Genomic DNA, 24201 nt, shown 5'->3' on the forward strand with positions numbered 1-24201 from the left:
CCTTAATGGGTGTTAACCTTACTGTGTGGGGCCCATCTGGATGAATGTTTTGTATGTCCACCATCCATCCATTTGTTCAGCTCATTTTAGGTCGTTATCCCAAAAATTAAGCAGATCTAAATCTCTGATGGACCACACCACTAGAAAAGGTGGTGAATTTCTATTAAAAACTTTTTGTAGGCCACAAGTTCTTGGATCAAGCCGATATTTGTATTTTTCCTTTCATCCAGATCTGGTTGACATTATCAATGGGTTGGATGGCAGATCTGCTTAAGGTGGGCCCACAGAAGTTTTTAATGGTGGGGGGCATTAAAGCAGGCCAATGTATTCCGTAACGGTTGTAGTGGTGGCCATAACAGCCACTACCGTTACCTTTATGATACGGGTTGTAACGGACATTACGGTCTCTTTTTTATTGAAAATAAATAAAAAATAAAAAACCCAAAGAACTTGTATTGGCCCCATCATGGACTCATTATGGGGCCGTTACAAGGGGGGTTACGGCCTTTACAACCCCATGATGTATAACAGTTGCCACCGTTACCACACGCCATGAGTCCATAGAGAATCCGGACTCTTCCACAAATATCTTTTTTCATTTCAAGAGTTTCTGCATTACCAAACACCTCTCAAGGAATTCCGCTTGGATAACTAAAATAGACATGTTTCCTACTTCCAAAGCCGTAATTATGTTTCTATTTGTAGAACATATCTCTCACTTCTGTAATCCCCATATAGCATCCATGAGTTATGCATAAATAAGCATGCAATACGCTACAAAATATGGTAGTTTTATCAATCCAACCTCAAATGCATATCTAAATAGGGCTGCCTACGATAGCATTAGAACGCTTTGCCGGAAATAAAAAGGAGAAAAGAAAAGCCTAAGAAAAGAGAAAAACAAAGAAAAAGACTCACTTCCAAAGTGTCACAACAACTTCATCAGTCCAAGCCTCTAGAGAGTGCCCATCACGCCGAAAGGGGTTTCGATGCCTAGATCAGGAGCTTCTCGATGGCGTCCTGCATTTCATCAAAAAAGAGAGTTGGGACACCGTCAAATGTGAAAAGATGGGTATTGAAAGCATAGAGAAAGGATTTGGTACAAAAGGTTTATATCTAGAGAAAGGCTTTGATCATGGTGTTTTGACTTGGCAACTCACCCAAGTCAGTGAGATTGAGTACACCGTCAAATGTGAAAAGGATGGGTATTGAAAGCATAGAGAAAGGATTTGGTGCAAAAGGTTTATATCTAGAGAAAGGCTTTGATCATGGTTTTTTGACTTGGCAACTCACCCAAGTCAGTGGGATTGATTTGTGGTACCGAGTCGAGACGGACAAGTCAGCAATCCATGACTTTGGTACTCTGGCAGAGTGAATGGATGATATGCACGCACTAAGGAGGCTCTCTAGGCCCACTCGCATATGCAATAGAACTCGTGTACACACCACAAATGCCATGCCGGCACAATAGGTTTGAGATCCAATCCATACATCAAAATTGATGCACTAGACCAAGAATCAGGTTGATATACTTGCTAGGTGGGCTATGGTTTTACCACGGGGCCATTTTCACACCAAGTTCGAGTGGGGTGGCCTATGGGATGCAAGGGCACACTCGGGGTGGGGCAGCCCATACGAGGCAAGTGGCTCGTGTGAGGCGGAGGCTCGTGTGAAGCGGAACCCATGTGAAGTGAGGCCCATGAGGGGGTTTGGCCGAGGTCCTAACCCATGAGATATGGGGCCTGAGCTATGAGATAAAGGGATTGATTCGCCAAGTTCTAAGCTTTTAGAGCAAGTGGTTAATTGTCCGGCATTAAAGTGGTATCAGTGCGCGAACACTCCTCACCAGGGGCGTTTTCACACTAGGCTCGAGTGGGGTGGCCTTTGGGATGCAGGGGCACACACGGGGTGGACAGCCCATGTGAAGTGAGGCCCACGAGGGATGGATTGGATCTTGCACCTGTGCGATGCTGGCACATGTACATGTGTATGCCACATGTACAATTTCCAAGTGCCTGCATATCAAGCATCATATGCTGACAGTGTAAAACAAACTCTCATATCTAAAGGCCCATTTGGATGGTGGCAGACAGCTATTTGATCAAATAGGACAGAGCGTATAATAACTCCCATGCCCATGTAAAGGAGAGTTGATGGACCCTAACCCAAAAACATCAGGTCCGTAGGAGATCCTGACTGCTGATTTGTCAGGCCCTACTGTTGATGGACCAAACCCAAAATGAAAATGCTTGAATGGTCCAGGTTTCTGATTAGAGGAATTTTATCCATTGAATGCCATCTGTCGACAATGCATTTTTTTAGCCATCCACTTCAAATCATCCAATCAGCAGTTACGAACATCAACCAATGAGATCGTGGCATGTAGCCCACCCCACATGAGCAGTCTGGATTCATATATGTGCACAACATGGACAGCGATAGAGTGCTCCAGAACTTGGATATAACTATAAGAGATAGCATCGGATTTTTTCCAGAAGCAAATACGCATAATAACAGATGAGATTGGAGAGGCTGGTACCTTGAGTTGCTGTATTTGGGATTTCAACTGGCTGCCTTCATTGCTCGTAACGGAACAAGCGATCACAGGCCTTGTGACCCCACATGCCCGCCCGAGGGCTTGCTTTGAAGGAACAAAGACATATGGCACATTCTGCGAAAGTCAAATACATCAGTTGTTTTGCTCTCACGAATCATAGACAAATACGACAAGAACAACGACGACAACAAAAACAAAAGGAGAAGATAGTTTCAAACTAATTATATATTATCATACATGCCAGTATTTGGACTTTCAGGGACAATATAGTAATGGATACCAATACCTAGAAATGTTTCTTGACAGTGACTCAGCAACTTGGACCGACCCGTTTGGTCCTGAGTCAAGATAGGACTTGCCTCAGGGCTGAACAGCAGAAATCAGCTGGGTTGAGGGTGACTCTCAAACCAGATCGGATGCTACCAAGTCTTAAAACCACACTGAGAATGCTCAAATATGAGAAATCGAGCATAACCTCATTCAAGAAAGGTTGATTGGTGAAGCCTCAACAAATGTATAGCTCGACAGGGCACAAGATTCCTTTGTCCAGGTTCCTAGAGGCTAATTCTAAAGCTGATTGCTTGGCTAAGGAAGGGGCCAGTAGGGCTGGTTTATTGATCAGACGACGGTAGCCTTACTGTCCTGTTTGTGTTAGGAGTATGCAGCCTCCCACTGCCTTTCATTGTCTCTCTTTTTATTTTTTAGCCTTACTCCTTTTGGATTTTGCCTTGCTTTTGGTTGGGTTTCTTCACTTTGGATGTAATTTATCTGTTTCGCCATTGGAATAAATGTCTCTTTAATTGCCCATAAAAAACTGACTCGCAATTCTCTAATTTTTCACTATCATTTACTAAATAATATCCCTAAGCCACAAAACTAATTATCAATTGGATAATTTAAGTAGTCTTTTTCTAGATATTACAGGCATTTCCATCCAGACAAAGTGTCAATGTTAGTTGAGTTGGGTTTGAGAAGAAATCAGTAGGAAGAATGGAAGTGAAGGTGTAGAATGAGAGAAAAGAGGAGAATGATGGTGGTTAGGGCAATGGGTTGTGTATATTCATGTAAACAACTGTTATACGTATGTACATGTGATGCTCCAGAAGAGCATACAAAACATATACACAAATGCACTCACAGAAACAAACACAGAGTTCACAGTTACATATATATCTCAATACTCCCCCTCAAGTTGGAGCATATCAATCATGCCCAACTTGTCCACTAGATGATGCAAGGGATCTCGAGCAAGGGGTTTAGTGAACAGATCAACTAGCTGCTCCCCAGAACGAATAAATGGAGTTGCAGTTTCTTCAGCAACCACCTTTTCACGGATGAAGTGGCAATCGATCTCAATATGTTTGGTGTGCTCATGAAACACTGGATTGCTGGAAATATGAATAGTAGCTTGATTGTCACAGTACAAAGGAATCGGACCAGAAGAAGGATAACTAAGCTCTTGTAACAAGGTACGAAGCCACATAAATTCACACATCACATGGGCCATTGATCTATATTCAACTTCTGTAGTGGACCGAGCAACCACAGACTACTTTTAACTCTTCCAGGTAACAAGATTGTCACCCACAAAGGTGCAAGCCAAATGTAGATCAGTGATCATGAAGGCTACCAGCATGGTCAGCATCATAATAACTAGAGAGATGACGATGACCATGTCGCTGAAATCATAAGTCTCAACCAAGAGCCAATTTAAGATAATGAAGGATCCGATACACATAAAAAAAGGTGAGCCATATGAGGTGTATGTAAAAACCGATTGACGATGCCCACCGCAAACGAAAGATCAGGCCGTGTAATAGTCAAATAAATGAGGCGTCCAACTAGGCAACGATACATGCCAAGATCATATAAGGGTTCCCCATCATGCACATATCTAGAATCTCCAACGTAGAGGATGGAGTTGAAGCTTCTAGCCAATCAGGCAAGGATGAGTTCGGAAGATAAGAGTTCACCATCATCAAGACTAAGTTTCTAAGTAACATCCATAGGAGTGGCAACAGGTCGACACCCAAGCATGCCAGTCTCAAACAAGAGATCGAGAGCATATTTTCGCTACAATAAAACAATTTTAGAGTTGGATCTAGCCACTTCAATACCAAGAAATAGCGAAGTGTACCCAAAACTTTAATAGCAAATCGTGTTTGAGAGCACTAATGCCCTCGGCATCATCACTAGCTAAGACGATATCATCTACATAAACCGGTAAAATCATAATCCCCGCGATATGGTGACAAATGAAGAGAGAGTGATACGAATGGCTGCGAACAAAGCTGAAATCTAATGGTGCTTAGTTCAACGTGTCAAACCAAGCCCAAGGTAATTGCTTAAGACCATAGATAGCGTTCTTGAGGCAACAAACCTAATGTGAGCCACTAGTTGGGGAGAATCCTGGTGGCTAGTCCATATACATTTCCTCAGCAAGGTCACCATCAAGAAATGTGTTCTTCACATCTAGCTAAAATAACAACTAAGATAGATTTGCAGCTAATGAGATGATCACACGAATTGAATTAAGCTTGACCAGAGGAGGTCTCGAAATAGTCTACACCATAAGTTTGAGTGTAGCCCTTGGCGACTAATCCATCTTTATATCGGTCAATTGATCCATCTGAAAGGAACTTAATAGTATAAACCCATCGGCATCCAACTATTTGCTTACCCTTAGGGCTCGATTGAGTGCTTGTAAATGGAAGTAAATGGGAAATGGATTTAGAGGTAAATGAATTGGGAGTAAATGGCTTACAAAGTTGGTGTTTGTATGGGACATGAAATGCATTTGAAATCAAAATATTCTATTGGGATGGGAGTAAATGGGAGGAATTAGAATGCGTTTGAATTTTTCCATATATTCACAGGAATATATGTGATATCCCAACTTAGTGTACATATGCAATATTTAATAAAAGGATTGTAATAAGCCCATTGAAATATATACTTTAGCCAAAAATTAGAAAATTTAAAGTGTCAAGTAGGCCACAAACTTGCCAACATTTTTTAACCAACCATTTAGATGGTCATCCTTGGACGGTTTGGATCATTCTTTTGGTGTGATTTTAGTGATGTAGTCAATATTTGCTTTGTTTTGGAGCATCATTAGTGTGACACGTGTATGGCGAACATGTGCATAGCGGCACCTTTGTTTACATGTGCGACTCCCCAGGGGAGTTCAAAAAGGCATTTCACCCCATGTACTTCCAAATCCTCTCTCGTAGAGAGGATTTCATTTACGTGCACATTTACTCCCATTTCATTTCATTTACATGCATTTACTTCCATCCAAACACACCCCAAATACCATTTACCTCCTTTTACTCCCAATTCCACCCATTTACCTCCATTTACTCCCATCCAAATGGCCCCTTAGGGCCTGTTTGGTTTCCGGAGTTACTGTCATTCGAGCGTAAAGATGTAATGATGACTGCTGACATCTGTTTGAATATAGCAGGATTCGGACGCAATACTGTAGCGTCCGAATTGGCGGTAATTCAGCGTAAAAGAGCCGCCCAAAATAACAGCTCTCTCCAGTCGTTCAGAGATGGGATATCAAGGCCTGTCTCCCTGACACAGGACGTTGCATAGTCCGCAGGAGCACAGTAGGTGAAGCACACCAGCAAGTAGAAGATTTTAAAAACCAAATTTCCTTCATTTGCGTCATCCTCACCAAGGCACCGAACCAGTGGTGGTAGGCATTTTTTCGTCTGAGGAAGACGACGAGGTTGGAGTTCCTTTCAGAGATGATTTTTCTCTTCTAACTTCTCTTGATTTTTTTGTTTCTTCTCATCTTTCTTCCCTGATCCCATTCTCAACAGGTTAGGGGTTTGGAGCCTGTCTACCACGTGCTCATCGGCAGATTCCGCAGCATCTCCAAACGATAGCAGGTGCTTATACAGGGTTCTTCATGTTCTTTATCGCGTTTCGATTCATCCTCTTCAGTCTTCATTATTATTTACATGCATTAACATGCCTTGCATGTTTCCTCTCTCCATCAGCAATTCTCTCTGCCGTCTAGGAGTGACATCTTCCCCATAAACTACAGCATCTCCAGAAAAGGTAACAAATCTTCCTTTCTTCGGTATGTGTATCGGGTATTCCATTTCTTTGAGGTCTTTACCATTTTTACGGAAATGTTTCCTCTCTCCTACAGCGGTATTCTCTACCGTGTGTGAGTGACGTCTACCCATTAGCTACGGCAACTCCAGAACAGGTAAGCAATCTGCCTTTCTTCTATGTCAGTATACAGTGAATAAATGGCATTTGCGGACATTGAAGAATCGATCAACAGATATATGGTCGGGCACATGTGGCCCACCTGATGACATTGATTTTGTGAGAGACATTTGGGTCCTCCGATGACGTTCTGAGAGGCAGAGAGGCCTCTTGTTCTGCTTCCTCTACTTCGTTGACTATCTGTTGAAATATCCAGTTTCATCAGATGGGTTCGGATTGTTCTCAATCCTTGAATATCCAAATCGTGGTTGTGCATGCCTCTTTTCCTTGCGTATTTGCCACTCCAATAGGCCTATGGGATCCTTGGTCAAATGTGAATGTAGCTATCATTTGTTAAACTATGAGGATGGATGGTGGCATTGGGTCCGCAGCACTGATGGTGGAACATTGCTCTGTTTGCTTTTTGGCCCACCTGATAACCAAAGACACGAGTGGACCAGTCCAATAGGCCTATGGGACCCTTGGTCGGATGTGAATGTAGCTATCATTTGTTTAACTATGAGTATGGATGGTGGCATTGGGTCCGCAACACTGATGGTGGAACATTGCTCTGTTTGCTTTTTGGCCCACCTAATGACCAAAGACACGAGTGGATCAGACCTGTGTATGCAAGGCACGGCCCACCTGAGTTCCATTCACACCCAGAGCTTCCCAGTAACCTGTAAGTGACGAATTACAGTAGGAATAATCTGCTCAAATGCTTATGCCTGTTAAGCAATTAAACAGCCGATAAAGCCCCTCGTTCTTCTTCTTCTTCTTCATCTTTGAGTTTCATATCAGGTTCTGGTAATTATCCAGGTTCATCAGATGGATTCGGATTGTTCTCAATCCGTGAATATCCAAATCCCGGTTGTGCACGTCTCTTTTCTTTGTTTATTTGCCAATCCAATAGGCTTATGGGATCGTTGGACAAAGGTTGAATGTACCTATCATCTGGGTCAGCAGCACCGATGGTGGAACCCTGTTCCTTTTTTGGAGGGTACCACCTGATGACAAAAGGTCAGCGTCTGCTTAGACATGTGGTGCAAGGCACGGCCCAACAGTTGCATTCACCCCAACAGCTTCCCACTAACCTAAACTTGATAATTTAATTGCAGAACCCCTTATCCTGCAAATGATATTTCACCTTGTTCTGCAGACTCAAATGCTTATGTCTGTTAAAGAGTTATTAGATTCCAGAATTTGCATGATCTATAGAAACTGTTTATCTATTGGCATGAATGAGCTATCTATCCATCAAGATGGTCCACCTTATGACTGGGCCGTGAGTAAGATTATCAGGCTTCCTGTTTTATAAAGGGTGATATTTATTTGCGGTCATTTGAATTAGAGACTGTAATCATGCTATGTCTCTGCCACATAAGCCTATCCACCATTAAAATCCTTTTAAGTAGAATTGTTCTTGAACCGTCTGGCTATACCCTGACGAAATTGTAGTTGAATTCTTTAATCACTGTTGAATGTCTAATAAAATTGAGAGGTAAAATTTCTAACTCAACTGATACAAAAATCCACCATTAAAATCCTTTTAAGAAGAATTGTTCCTTATCAGGCTTGTTGTTTTATAAAGGGTGATATTTATTTGCGGTCATATGAATTAGAGACTGTAATCCTGCTATGCTTCTCTTCCACATAAGCCTATCTACTGTGTCAAATAATGCATGTTTTAGGAAAACCTATATACCAATTGTGGTGTTTGATGGATTACGAATTTAAAATCAATATCTTGATTAAGAACTTATACGACATTCTTATCTACTGTGTTGATCAACTTTGTAAGTTGTTCTGTTTGAAAAAAGAAATACTTGAGAGAGACCCATTAGTAGATATAGGATTTCTATTTTTTAGAATTTATACCAGTTCGTATATTTTGAAGAACATTTGAAATTATAAATCTAGATATATGGAGCCGATGCTGAATATTGATGTCTGAATCAGTTTCACGAACGTGTATTATACAAGAAAACAACAAAACATGGAGGGACAAGGATGGACGGAAGAGGAGATGGCTTCTTTTGCAGCAACTACAACAATTGCAATCGGGGAATATTGTAACCATATATTATTTAAATCACCCACAAGATTCAGGAACATTGAAAGAAGGAAGCTAATAAATGGGATAATTAGAGCGGGTGACAATGAGTGTGTAGCACAACTAAGAATGAACAAGGCCACATTCTTCAACCTATGCTCGTTTCTCAGGGATAGAAATCTCCTTCCAGACGGGAAACATGTATCTATGGAGGAACAACTTGTCATGTTCCTTCACACGGTAGAGCATAATGTTAGAAACCGTGTCATCGGGCATCAGTTTATAAGATCTGGAGAAACAGTGAGCCGATATTTTAGTAAAGCGGTGGATGTTATTGTCAAATTATACCCAGAGTTCGTGAAACTCCCAGATGCAGAGACACCAGTCGAGATCCTAGCCAATCCCAATTGGAGCTCGTACTTTCAGGTATGTTCCATTGTATACACATTATGCATCGTCCACTCATGTCATATGTTTATACTATATTTTTTCCCGATAATTCGAAGTGAAATTAGGACTGCATTGGTGCAATTGATGGGACTCATGTACCCGTCTATGTACCGGCAATGGAAAGTGCAATATATCGTAATAGGAAAATGGTACTCTCTCAAAACGTAATGGGTGCATGTACATTTAACATGAAGTTCGTATGTGCTCGCAGGATGGGAGGGATCAGCCTCTGACGCACGTGTCTTACACAGTACTTTTACACATTCTACAGATCGTTTTACTATCCCCGAGGGTACTTCGTGTATATCTGTTTGACAGCCAATTCATAATATGATTTGTCACGAAATTAGATTGATAATTCCTCGTAATGAATTGTAAGAAAGTATTACGTAGTTGATGCTGGTTACGCTCATTCTCCTGGATTTATGGCTTCTTACTGCGGTGTATGGTACCACCTCAATGAATACCGCACAGGCTGAAATCCTTCCAACAAGAAAGAACTATTCAACTATCGGCATGCTTAGTTACGAAACGTTATAGAGAGAATCTTTGGAGGATTGAAAGCTCGCTTTCCAATCCTCAAATCAGCTCCACCATACAACCTTCTAACACAGGTAAAGATAGTCATCGCATGTTGTGTCTTACACAACTTTATCTGTTTATCTGGAGGAGATGGTTTGGTGGAAGATGAACTCGCATCTACAGATGTAACGGAGAGTATAGATCTATCACCACTTCATATTAATGTGATACAACGTGGGAAGGACGAATGGGCGACATATCGAGACAATATTGCTACTATAATGTGGAATGAATCTCATCCTATGAGTTGTATCGATTCGACATTTGAATTGTAATTTGTCATTTTGTAGTAGGCAGTGTTTGAGTTGTCGACGAAATGTCGATATTATCGCCGATAATATCGGTGTTGCTGGCCCAGCGACACCGAAACCCCATTTTTTCGTTTCTCTTCGGATTATCGGCAAAATTTCGGCGATATCAGTGAAATATCGGAGATATCGGCAAAAATCTTGGATTATCGCCGACCAAAAATCCAATAAATAGGTAAGAAAACTCAAAAAATCGGAAAAAATATTGGAACGAGGAAGATCTCTTACTTGTTGATCGGAAGACGAGGCTCGAAAGAACGTCGATCGACAGCACCGGATTTACAGGTAAGAAAATCCTCCTTTCTTCGGCAACAATCCACTTCCAAAAACCCCCTTTCTTCGGCCACATTTTCTCTTTGACGAGATTTTAGGTTTTGTTTTTTTTTAAAAAAAAAAAAAGAAAGGAAGATATGTAGCGTGAATCCGTGACTAGCGTAAAGCACGTGATGCGGTTTCGCTAGTGAAGCTGACAGGTGTTGGTTGTAAGTGTTATGTGGGCCCACCATGATCTGTGTTTTATCAACACCGTCCATTCATTTTTATACGTCGTTTTAATCTTTATTCTTATAGATGAGATTGATTAGAATCTCAAGTGGACCACACCATGGGAAAACAGTAATGATTGAACGTCTATCATTAAAAACCTCTTAGGCCCACTGTAACGTTTATTTGACATCTAACCTGTGGATTAGGTCACACGACATGTAGATTAGGTCATACAGACCTGGATGAAGGCAAAAAACAAATATCAGCTTGATCCAAAACTGTTGTAGCTCCAGGAAGTTTTTAATGGTGAGAGTTCAATCAACGTTGTGTGGTCCACTTGAGATTTTGATCCACTTCAGTTTTGGGATCTTACCATAAAATTATCTGTAAAATGAATTAGATGGCATGGATGATACACATATATCATGTTTGAGGTCCACAGAGCACCGACCACTAGCCATTGGCTAGTCGTACGAATCCGTTTGAGCTAGTGGATTGCGTACATAAGTCATGTGGGTTGGAACCTGAGTAAACTCGGTGAGGTCCACCGTGATTTATTTATTTTATCCACTCCGTCCATACATTTTAATAGATAATTGTAGGCCTTGAGGAAAAAAATGAGGCATATCCAATGTTCAAATGGACCACACCACAAGAAACAGTTGAATTGAATGTCTACCATTGAAAAATACTTGGAGGGCCACGGAAGTTTTGGATCAAGCTTATATTTGTGTTTTCCCTTCATCCATGTCTGTATGATCTTATGAACAGGTTGGATGAAAAATAAACATCACTGTGGGGCCTAGAAAGGTTTCAACGGTGGAAATCATTATCCCCACTGTTTACAATAAAATCTACTTAAATCTTTGGATATGAATCAATTTTGGGCTCAACCCCTTAAATTAGATGGAAAAACGGATGGTCGGCGTGGATATACCACATGCATTCAAGGTGGGCCCAAATGAGTGGTCAATTATGTTTAAACGACGGTCACTAAATCTCCACTATTTTCTCTCATGCGGCTACCCTGAGTTTTGGATCCATATGATTTTTTGTCTGATGTCCTTAAATGATCTAAAAAAACGGATGGACGGGGTGGATTTTTAAAAAACATTATGATGGGCCCCACGTAGCATCCCAGTGCATGAAGGAAATCCCCATCCGGGACACAAATTAGCTGTTGATAGGTTTAGTAGGGAGACTCGCTACCAAGTTGACGTCACCAAGTTCTGTAGGCCCCACCATGATGTATGTGTTGTATCCTCACCATCCATCTATTTTTCTAGACCATTTTAGGGTATGAGACCAAAAATGATGTATGTGTTGAATGAACGTAGACCATTAAAAACTTTTTGGGCCCATAAAAGTATTGGATCAAGCTAATATTTGATTTTTCCCCTCATCTAGGTCTGTATGACCTAATCATACGGATTGGATGTCCAATAAACTGTACAGTGGGCCTTAGTAGGATTTTAATGGTGGATATCCAATCATTATTGTTTTCATGCGGTGTGGTCTATTAGAGATTTGGATCTGACTCATTCTTTATCTCATAAACTAAAATGATATCCTCGAATGGTTGGACGGTGTGGATACGAAGCATAAACTATGGTGTGGCCACATAACCGCTCGACGTCACTTCAGTGGCAAGTCTCGCTGCTCAACCCATCATAGCTAATCCGCGTCCCTACGGACACAAGTAAGTGAAACTATCAGGAGTGCACTGGGGATATCAGTTCAGGAGAAGCATGTTGATAATCGCCTACGGACATTGAAGAGGTATTTTGAAGTTCGGGACACCCTGAACGCTAGTAGGTTTAGATGCGATGATGACAAGAATCCAGTAACCGCACCAAATGACGTCTGGGAGGATCACATACGGGTGAGATTAATTATTGATGATTTAATTAATATTATCTAAATTTGCTCGAATGTTGTTTACTGATTAATATTTTCTATTCGTTATTGTCAATAGCCACATCCCTATGCGCAACATATTCGGGGAAAAGCGGTGCAATGGTATGATGACCTCACGTACTTATTTGGAAATGACCGAGCTACTGAATTGCGTGCTTCGACAGAAAATATGCATAGTAGTATGCGTTCGAGAAAGTCTCGTGATCCCGATATTACACCGACAACGTCGATTGATCTTAATGACGATACACTCGTTTTATCGAGTGACGATATGGGAGACGATGGACATCACATCCAGTGGTCATTTCGAAGTCATGACGATACTCATGTTACAAACCGTAGTCCGAATCTCAATGGCAACAACTCCGTGAACATAGGCAGCACAAACGGTTCTAAGAAGAGAGCCAGAATGGAACGTCCTTGCGACGTGATTGGCAAAGGAATGAGTGACATTGCAGAAGCTGTCAAGTCAACTAGCTATTACCATACAGAAAGGGAAGGACATCATACGTATGGAGCAGATTGTACCTGCGCTGGAGCAAATTGAAGGTCTCACAAGTCACGAGATCCTACGCGCAGTAAAGATCCTATCAGCAGATGAACAACAATTTGCCTCATTCTTTTCTCTTCCTGAGCACAGGAGGATGGACTTTGTGCTGATGCTGCTTGCACCAGATCAGTCTTCTGACTGATCACAGTACCCTCCCCTACTTTGTTGGGTTTAAGTTTAATATGGCTGGTCAGCCATTTGAATTTTTGGACAATACTTTTCGTTTTTCTGATGCTAGTATAGTTTACTACCTCTTGATATGTGGGTAATTTTGGATGATATCTTACATCGTTTTTTTGGATGCTTATGATCAATTAATGCTTCATCATTCGATGTATTTCAACCTGCATTATCTGCTTATAATTCTCTTCAGCATTTTGCATGTTTGATGTCGACTATGATGGTTATATGTACACAACGTATAGGATAACTTAACAGGTACTTCAATATGTGATTCCGTCCTTCAGGTATGATGTGCTAATTACACAATGTTGATTTCTTCTATAGTTGGAAGGAAATTTCGATTATTCATATTAATATGTTCCATGAGTAAAACCATTTGTTTGATGATGTATGCATGATTTCGTTACATGTGTAGATGGGTAAAAAGATTTATGTTGTTTTCAATGGACGGTGACCTAGGGTGTTTTATTCATGGGAAGAGTGTCGGGAGCATGTTGAGGGCTACTCAATGGCCCGTTTCCGGGGTTACAAATCTGCGTCGGAGGCGTTCTATCAATGGTCAGCTTATTGTGAGTCTTTGGAGCGTACAAGTGTACCAGTACGGTCAAACGAGGAGGAACAGGATAATCCTATGTCGAACAGTGGACTGGGTTCCGCTACCAATTACATGATCCCTCCAGCGACTGCGCCAGCACCATCCTGTTTCAGTCCATGCATCGATTATGCACCGAAACATCAAGAAGTTGTGAAAGATACACCAGATGCACTTGCGGCATTGTTTAGGATAATCGTTGGTTGCCTGGTTTTCATTATCACCGTTCAGGTCATGTATTGGCGCTAATCCACTAGACGGATTGATATGGACTTTGTAGTTTCAATTTTTTTTTTCGGTTGGGATCTTTTTATCTGTTTAAATAGTACTGTTTTGGACATGAACTAGATGTTTAAAAATGCGTATGTTTGTAGGGAGGATAGTGTCTTCTCCATTTTTGGACATTGAATTTGTGGCTAACGTGGCTTTTTGCGCTTAGCTGCAGTTGTGTTTTAAGTAGGTTTATGATATTAGATGTTTAATCAAGTATGTTTTGGAGTCCTATTAGGTGAGATCTCGAACTCACCCAAGCTGTTGGGGCCAACCTTTCTACATTGATTCTGCATCCACGCCGTTCAAACATTTTTCCAAATCAGTATCCCAGATATGAGGTACTTTATATTATCAGGTGAATCATATAGTAGGAAGTTGTGGTGATTGACCAATAATGGGTCAGAAGAGATTTGTTAGAAGCTGATATTGGTTTCTTTCCTTCATCTTTGAAGACGGTGAGGTTTTCAACAGATTGTATAGAAAATAAACCTCACGGAAAGCCAAGATGCTTCCCTTCTGGCATTGGCATACACTCCCACTGTAAAACGACTTGCAATACAGACCAGTGTTTTAAATAGCGGTAGCGTGTTGCGTAGCGTTCAACCCTCCGTAGCGTGTAGCGAAAAAGCGTAGCGTGTAGGGTAAGCTACACGATACTTCTATTTTTTAATTTAAAATATATATATATATATATATATTATATTTTATATATATATATGATAAATATTAAATAGTATTAAAAAAAAAAAAAGCATTCTTCTCTCTTTAGTTCACTACTTGACCAAAAAAAAAAAAAAACATCACAGATAAATCAGTAAGTCACAAAAATAAACATACACACACCACTTACACTCATACGGACACCACAGTGGGCCCACCATAGAAAATAGTGCAAATCCACCCCTTCACGCACCTCAGTGGGCCCCACGTGGGCCACACCATAGAAAATAATGCACATCCCACCCCTTCACGCACCTCAGTGGGGCCCACGTGGGCCATACCACAGGAAAAAAAAAAAAAAAAAAGGTATAAAGAACAATAAACCGACGGTAACTAGTATTTTAAAAGGGAAAAAAATGAGGAAAAAATTGAAAATACCAAGTTATTTTCAATGTACATCAAAAAAATTCAAAAAAAAGGAAGGAGCGTACCTGTTTTTGTCTCGAGATGAGGTCGGTTTGCGCCTGGCAGCTAACCTTTGACCAAAGCACTGAAGGGTGGGGAGAGAAGCAGCGTCAGCAGCGTCGGATGGCCTCTCTGAGATGATTTTGGGTCTCCAAATGGATCAGAAAGGAAAGCAGCAGTGTCAGATGGCCTCTCTGAGACGATTTTAGGTCTCCAAATGGATCGGAAGGGAGAGTAGCAACGTCGGATGGCCTCTCTGAGACGATTTTAGATCTTCAAATGGATCGGAAGGGAGAGCAGCAGCGTCGGATGGCCTCTCTGAGACGATTTTGGGTTTCCAAATGGATCGGAAGGGAGAGCAGCAGCGTCGAATGGCCTCTCTGAGATGATTTTGGGTCTCCAAATGGATCGGAAGGGAGAGTAGCTGCGTCGGCTGCTGCGGTTTGGGATCGGAAACCCTTTAGAATTAGGTTTTTTGTTTTTTTTTTAAACTTAACTGTAGCTTGTGGTGTGAGTTCACCACTGTTTCCTGCACTGAAAAAGCAAAAAAAAAAAAACTAAACAGGTAGCGTACGCTACCTGCGCTACACGCTACATATCTGTAGCGTACGCTACGAGCCCTGTAGCGCACGCTACAGGGGAAAAACGCTATTTTCAGCGCTACGTAGCGAAATCGCTACGCTACGCTACGTAGCGTACGCTACCGCTACGCTACGAACGCTATTTGATACACTGATACAGACAGACCATCTCGTGGGGAATGGTCTTCCTAATGCTCATGGAATGTGATTAAGTTTTTGGATAATTTCCTAAATTATTATGTACATTTCAATGGACGGATTTGATACCAAAAAAAAAAAAAAAAACATACATCCAGATGGGCCCCACGTGGACAGACCGCACCATCCGGTTTTTGTAGTGGATGACGTCATAGATAGTGGGTCCCACAGGTCTGGATGATATCATAGATAGTTGGTCCCACAAGTCAATGACCGCAGTCCACCGGTGTACAGAGGGGAACAACCAAAAAAGGTTCTCTAGTTACGACTACTACTGAAGAAATCAAACGCAGATATGCAGTCCTTGTTGAGTTATGGTGTTGGACACCATAACATTAAAATCTCTTTACCATGACTGGTACACTGCACGCCCAAACACAAGAATAAGGAATTACTGTCTATTACACAAACAAATTGCAGGAAAACAATCGTGGGAGAGCAGTCAACTGGAATTTACCCAATCATTGCTAATACATGCAAAACGTAATTAATGCCCTCTTTACACCCAACTACCGGGGTAATTGGAAAACCAAACAGGCCCTTAGGTAAAGGAACTAGCTCCCATGATGGGGACATCACATTACAGATGGCATTACGCATATCAGAGGGTCCGAGCCCCAATGTCCTTGTGGCTAGGCGAGAAATTGTTAGAGTCCTGATGAGGAGCTGAAGAACCCACATAGCATGTGGGTTGCTTCGAGGATGTTTACATACCATTGGATCACGAGGACTTCACGATCAGACCGTTGAATGTGACTTGATCATGGCCCGCCGTGATCATGGACGTCTTCAGAATTCACTGGATAGTTTTAGTTCCTTAGAATTGTAGTGATTTTTGTTTTGAGCACTTAGTTTACTTTTTGAGATTTTATTTACATGTTTTATTGGTTTCAATGCATACATTACTTTTTGAGATTTTATTTACATGTTTTATTGGTTTCAATGCATACACTATGCATACCATATGGCTTTATATATGAACTCATATTGCAATTTATATATGAAATGATGAATGCTATTGTTATAGACCACACATGGTTAGTGCTATATTATAACTAAATAAGGGATAAATCTCTAACTGTAAATATAAATTTGCATTAACTTAATTAATAGAAAGAATAAAGAGCACTAATTCAAGTAGCTTTTTCCCAGGCCTATTATAGGCTTTCTCCAAGTCAATAAAGACCATGTGAATATCCTTTCTCCTTCTTCCTACATTTCTCTATCAATTGTCTAAATAGGAAAATAGCTTCAGTGGTAGACCTCCCTAGCATGGAACCAAACTGATTTTTTTATGCGTTCGTCTCATATCTTAGTCTTTGCTCAATCACTCTTTTCCAAAGTTTCATGGTATGGCTCATAAGTTTTAAACATCTGATAGTGTAGCTTTGTACGTCTCATTTATTCTTATAAATAGGCACCTATTTTAGCTTCATTGCTCGACAGTCTCTTTGATCTAATAATCCTGTTGAACAACTTTGTCAACCAAAATAACCCAATATCTCCCATACACTTCCAAACCTCAATGGGCATACCATTTGGTCAAGGGCTTTCCATGTTTTCATATTTCTCAAATCTTCTTTAACTTCAAATATCCTCATCTTATAAAAGCATCTATGGCTCCATCCTCATTTGAGTTTATGGTTCCTCCTATCCCTGTGCTCTCGAAGTAATTATCATTTAACAAGTTCTAAAAATAGCTTCTCCACATCTCATCAATCTCATTGTCCTTAACTAGTACCCTCTGCTCATCACTCTTAATGCATCCAACATAATTAGGGTCCCTATTCTTCCTCTCTCACATTCTGCAAATTTGGTTTCACAAGGAATCAAATAATTTATTCATCAAATCATTCATGAAAGAGTATCTACTGTATTATATTTTTTACCCAAAGTAAAAGAAGCCCACATCTAATCCTAGCCTAATATTTTATAAAATTAAAATGACTAAATTTCCATAAATATCATGACAAAATTACAGTCATTCTGAAATCCGCAATTACTCAATTCATGTCACAATCAATCATATTGGCCTCACTTGAAAGCTAACTCAATGGGCTTTCCAACGGGGTCAGTTTTGTGCCCAAAAAAGAGGAAGAATAGCAAAATATAGAAGGGAAACATGCCCAAGAAGTCAATGGATAACTCTAGTTCTAACAACTAAATAATAAACCGTGTGTACTTGTGAACAGATGGTTTGATTGCATTGCTTGTTGATCTACGGCACAAAGTAGCCATTTATGTGGGCACGCATATTGATCGGACCACTATCAAGCACCCACAAGACTCCAGGCTGACAGTGGAGCTCAAATCTTAGATGTTGTTATTCTAGTTATATTCAATTCTTCACTAATGCCATAACCATCACAACATTATCGCAATCGTCGTCGTCATCACAATCACGTCAAGGTATTAAGGGCACGATATTATCGTGATGTTTTTTCACTTTTTAATTTAATATTTTTTTATTTCTCTCTATTCGTTGACTTATTTATTTTCGCACTCCTTTATTTTCCAAGGGAAAATCTCTCTTAAAAAATTCCATGGGAATTTCCCAAATACATCAACGAAAATGACGAACACTAAGAGCGAGCAATTGCATTGTTTTGGCATCCACTTCTCACACTTGCCGACTTGGCACCCGTGTGCAAGAAACAAGCCACTCATCAGGCAATGGCAGTCACACAATATAGATGCCTTGTCTAGACAATTCAGGTTGATCTGATCATCCTATGGGCTACATGCGTACAAAAGGAAATGACATTCGAGACAATTCAGGTTGATACGATCATCCTATGGGCTACATGTTTTCAAGACAACGCATCTATAGATGCAAGGCCAGGATTGCTCATATTTGCCACATTGCTGCATGTTAGATGTGAGTGCTAAAAGGGTGCATTCGTTTTTGTGTGCATAACATTCCTCAAGTCTCTTGAGAAATTACATTCCAACAACAAGATTAGTCAGTTTGATACCATGCACTTACACTCATCATTCTAAGACCCCATGTCTAGAATCCGCATTCTGAAGTCCAATAGACATTGTTCATCCATATAACCACAATATCTCGGTCGTCCTCCATTGCAATCAAGACTTGCAGAAGGATTGGATAGTGCGCATGAGAATCTTCTGATTCAAATGTGTAAAGACAAAGGTGCCCCAATACAATGCTTAAAATCTAGATGGTACTACGGGAAATACTAGAGCGATTTATAGCACATGTGCTCCAAATCACATACACATGCACTAAGTGGACCCACTCATCATATGGAGACTGGCATGACAATGCCCAAGCCAAATAAAAAATAAAATAAAAAATCATGGTGTTCCACCTGTCAAACAACCATTCACTCCAAAAGCTCAAGCTGTCAGAGAGTGGTGTATCAATGTATATCAAGGGACTTTTATCACTTCAACACCCCCCTGCACGTGCGGGGTGGGAACTCCGCATGGGAACATACTGACGAGGGTGGAGGGACACTCACACCATAAATAGGCCGGGCTTGATTTCCCGGTCCCGGAGTCGGACCTGATTTTCCTGGTCCCCCGTGGGAGAATAATATTTTAGAGAGGCATATTTTTGCTGCTCTCGAGATTCGAACATAGGATCTTCCGCTTTGATACCATGTCAAACAACCATTCACTCCAAAAGCTCAAGCTGTCAGAGTGTGGTGTATCAATGTATATCAAGGGACTTTTATCACTTCAACACCACCCATCAAGTATGCCACGAATATAGGAGACTAGGATTTAGAAAATAGAAGACCACACACTCCATATTCAATGTACACGTGTGACTCATCTAAAGGGTGTACCAGCCTGATCTTTTGTCAAGGTATGTTCATAGTGCTCTCCACCTGATGAGCAGCCTGGACCTCTCACATGTATGCCTGCCTCCTTTGTGCATGTGCCCCGAATATCTGTAGCACTCCTATCATTACTCAAGAGACAGCAGTTGATATACTATCTATATCTAGGAACTCATATCAATTTGTGCTTTTTAGGGAAAATCGCCATTTTCCATCCATTGTATATGTGTGAACATTACAGTGAAAAAATGCCATTGTTTGGTTAAAACCAAGCTAGGTTAGCAGATAATAATAATAATAATTAGTAATAACAATAAGAGCCTTGCTAAGCCCGCACATGTGTGCAATAAAGCTCACATACACGCCGCACATGTGCCAGCATGAAAAGGTAGGTCCAAAATCCAATCCATCTATCAGCACAGCACCAATATATTGATGCCCTAGCCCATAAATCAGGTTGATCCTCTGGTCATGGGTTCGAGTGCCCATTGCGGTGTGTGTGGGTGTGAGGGTGCGTGTGTTAAAAAAAAAAAAGGTTGATCCTCTGCTCATGTGGGCCGCAGTTTGCAGAACAAATATGCAGTTCTGAGGAACTTGGCTGAAGTAATCTAACCCATCCACCTCTTTGGGGCTCACATGCTGGTTACAACTATGTTCCGCGCTATGTGCACACATGTGTGCGCTTAGCAAAGCTCTAATGCTAAATTAGGGGTTCTCACATTTCTTTCTTTTCAGTTCTGCTTCATCTATAGCAGAAAAAATTCAAACGTTCACAAATCAAAAGCAAAAAAATAGATTCACATCATAAATTGAAATGCAATTACACAGAAATAAATAAATTGAGATTGGATCTGCTAAAAATGGTACCTTGTCCTCTGCAAGTAAGGGCAGATGGAGAAGGATTTCAAGTGGCTCTGTGTCTGCTGCCATCACCACAAACTCCGAAATACCCCTATTCAGGGTCTTCGTCGCTGTATATAAAATACAAAATAGCTGTTAAATGAAGAAGGGAATTCCAAGTGGAGCACTGATGCAACCAAATGGCCACAAAAGCTGATTGATCAAGATTTGAAAAAAAGGCTCGCATCTCACATGTTCACGCTCCGCATGTGTATACAAGAAAATAACCGCTTTTCCTTTTTAATCCATCACTACTTTCTTTTTCTTTCAAATCTCTAGATTAGGAAATTTCCTTTTTCTTTCATATTTTTATCCTAAGCAAGGAATAATTTTAGATTTTTCTTATTTAAGAATTTTTCTTATTTAGGCACTTTTTTAATTACATTGCTTTCTTATTTAGGTAGTTTCCTATTTTCTTAAAATTTGTCAACTAGGAATTCTATTTTTAGATTCCATAGCTTTTACTGCATATTGCGAGGACTGATTATAAACAAGGTCTACGGCTTATGGAATAAGACAAGTTGGATGATATTCTCTCTAGTTCAACTGTTCAAGACTAGATGACTGTTGAGCTTGCTCACAGTCTTGCATTCGTGATCTCTAGCATTTGGTAGGTCTTTTCCACAATCTCTTTCTTCTCTTATTGATCTATTTGCTTCCCCTTTCAGGGTTTGCATTAAGCACTCCTTATCTGGTGTGCACTGTGCTCAAAATGGACATATGAGGCAGTTATCCATGGTCATGGCCTGTCTGTCAGGTGGGTCCACGACAGACAGACCAGTATCAGCAAATAGCACATACTGGACAATTCTATTCATCTTATTGATGAGTGTTTCCTCATTCGGTGCCGAGCATTGCCAATTTCCTTTTGTACCATTGTCTTTTATAGGCCACAGATTTGAGTCATCAGAGAGTCGAGATCATTCAATTAGCGTTATATGTTCAACTGTGGTCAACTCATAGTGGGACCATCTAACCAATTGTCTGGATCATGGATGGCACCACTCGTCTGATTTTTTGCAGGAGCTAACAGTAAGAACCAGTGGATTCTACTCTAGTGTGCTGAACTCAAATTCAACACATGATACAACAATCCGTGATCTGGACTGTTCATAGGACACACCCCACCAAGTGTGGACGACAGTTCTCAAACCACACAAAAATGAGGATCGAACACATCCAACCAAATAACACTTTATCATTCATCACCAAACATTGCCAACAGCTATTTACACTGCCCATTCACAAGACACAATTGGGTGGTTAAGATCATCTGGCCCAATGAAATCCTTCCATCATGGAAGGCCCACAATACTACAAACACAATGAACAGTCCCAATCATCAACCTTCATGCCACATGCCTGTCGATTATCTATCTAAAATAAATAGATAAAGAAAATGAGAACAGAGTTGGGCATTTTCGTTACCTTCATTAGCACCCTTCTTGAGCTGTTTATAATTGGCAGCTTGTTGGATGAGATCAAGAATTGTTATGGTCAGCTGAGCATCGGCCAACGGATATGCTTTCGGATTGATGGCTTCCGTCGTCTACAAAAAATATATAAATAAAAATACACGTATAATGAAAATTAAGAATAAACATAGGCTAGAATCCATGTCAGTTTTGCACCATTTAAAAATGCCATGTTTGTAAGACAATCAGGACCATCTGAATTGCTGACCCAGCTGTGTACGAAGCATAACCAAACAATTTGGACAACCCACTTTTTAACTTCTAACCATTCATGTGATAGATGTAAAATGGATGCTTAAGATTGTTTACAACACATGCACATTTACGTATACATATAGAATCACATATGTATTATATGTGTATGTGTATATTTACTTATCTACCTATCTACCCATCTAAAGAAAAAATGTGGGCCAGACTCCCATGTTAGTTTTGCACCATTTAAAAATGGCATAGTTGTAATACAATCTGGAGCATACAAATCTCAGAACCAGCGGTGGATGGAGTATAAGCAAAAAATTTCAACAGCCCATTATTTTACTTCTAACAATCCATTTGATAGCCATGAAATGCATGGTTACGATTTCTTACAACACATGGACATGAATATGTATACATATAGATGTATATGTAATTTATATATATGTGTGTGTGTGTGTACTTATCTGTCTATCTAAAGAAAAATATGTGGTATAGATTCTCATGTTAGTTTTGCACTATTTAAAAATTGCAAAGTTTGTAAGACAACCTGGACCGTACAAACCACTGACCCAGTTGTTGATGGATTACAACCAAAAAATTTGGGCCACCCACTATTTTGCTTCTAACCATCCATTTGATAGCCATGAAATGGATGGTTAGGATTGGTAACAAAACACACATAAGTGTATACATACATACATAAACACACATACATATAGATATGTGTGTGTGTCTGTATATGTGTGTGTGTATAGATGTCTGTATGTACATACGTAACTATCTATCTGTCTATCTAAAGAAAAAAATGTGGTATAGATTCCCATGTCAGTTTTGCACCATTTAAAAACTGCACAGTCGTAAGACAATCCAGACCGTACAAACCACTGACCCAACTGTGGATGAAGTATAACCAAAAAAATCGCTCGCCCACTACTTTGCTTCTGACCATCCATTTGATAGACATTAAATGGATGGTTAGGATTGCTTGATTAGTGTGATTGTAGATGGATGCTCCATCTACAGTGGGACCCAGAATTTGGATGTTCTGGATAGCTGTGAATCAGTATGGGCCACCACCCTTTTTAAAGCGGTGCAAAACTAACATTGAAGTCTAACCCATCAAATATAAATAAAACAAAATTCAAGAAATGAGAGGAAAAAATCAGTAGAGAGAGAGAGAGAGAGATTGCCATTTTGGTTGGAGAGTCTCTGGAAGTGAGGACGTTGTGCTTGAGAGAGAGAGAGAGAGAGAGATTATCGAATTGTAAACAAAAGGAAGGAGAGTTTTTCTGAGTTTCAGGAGTTGGGCAGGGAAGAGAAGAAGGGTTTTTGCTGCAGAGGATGTTTTATAGGAGAAGGGAAAGAGAAGAGAGTGAAAACGCGCGCCCTAATTCTGGCACGTGACCTTGCCATATGACCGTGGCACGTGCGACGGCATGCGCTCGTGTGTGAGCCAGCTGATGGTCGGTGATCTGTGGGCTCCAAAATGATGTATATGTTTCATCCATTCCGTTAATCCATTTTTACAGATCATTTTAGATCTGGATCGCAAAAATGAGAGGGGTATAAATCTCAGGTTGACCACACCACAGGAAAACAATAGTGATTGGATATCCACCATTAAAATCTTCCTAAGGTCCACTGTACTGTTTATTTTAAATACAATCTGTTGATTAGGTCATACAGGCCCAGATGAAGGGAAAAAACAAAGATCGGCTTGATCCAAAATTTTAT

General features: G+C 40.5%; 1 protein-coding gene across 1 annotated transcript; it reads right to left on the reverse strand.

Annotated features, from left to right (window-relative positions):
* Nucleotides 1-629: 629 nt before the first annotated feature.
* Nucleotides 630-23667, reverse strand: LOC131220795 (uncharacterized). The gene is made up of 5 exons (XM_058215637.1): nt 23658-23667; nt 22220-22340; nt 20759-20862; nt 2540-2671; nt 630-1020 (listed from the first exon to the last, which is right to left on the reverse strand). The coding sequence occupies exons 1-5, from the start codon at nt 23658-23660 to the stop codon at nt 994-996; spliced, it is 387 nt and encodes a 128-aa protein (XP_058071620.1). The 5' UTR covers nt 23661-23667; the 3' UTR covers nt 630-993.
* Between the last annotated feature and the right edge of the window lie 534 nt (nt 23668-24201).

This window comes from Magnolia sinica, chromosome 12 (genome assembly GCF_029962835.1).
Source record: "Magnolia sinica isolate HGM2019 chromosome 12, MsV1, whole genome shotgun sequence".
Taxonomy (NCBI): Eukaryota; Viridiplantae; Streptophyta; class Magnoliopsida; order Magnoliales; family Magnoliaceae; genus Magnolia; species Magnolia sinica.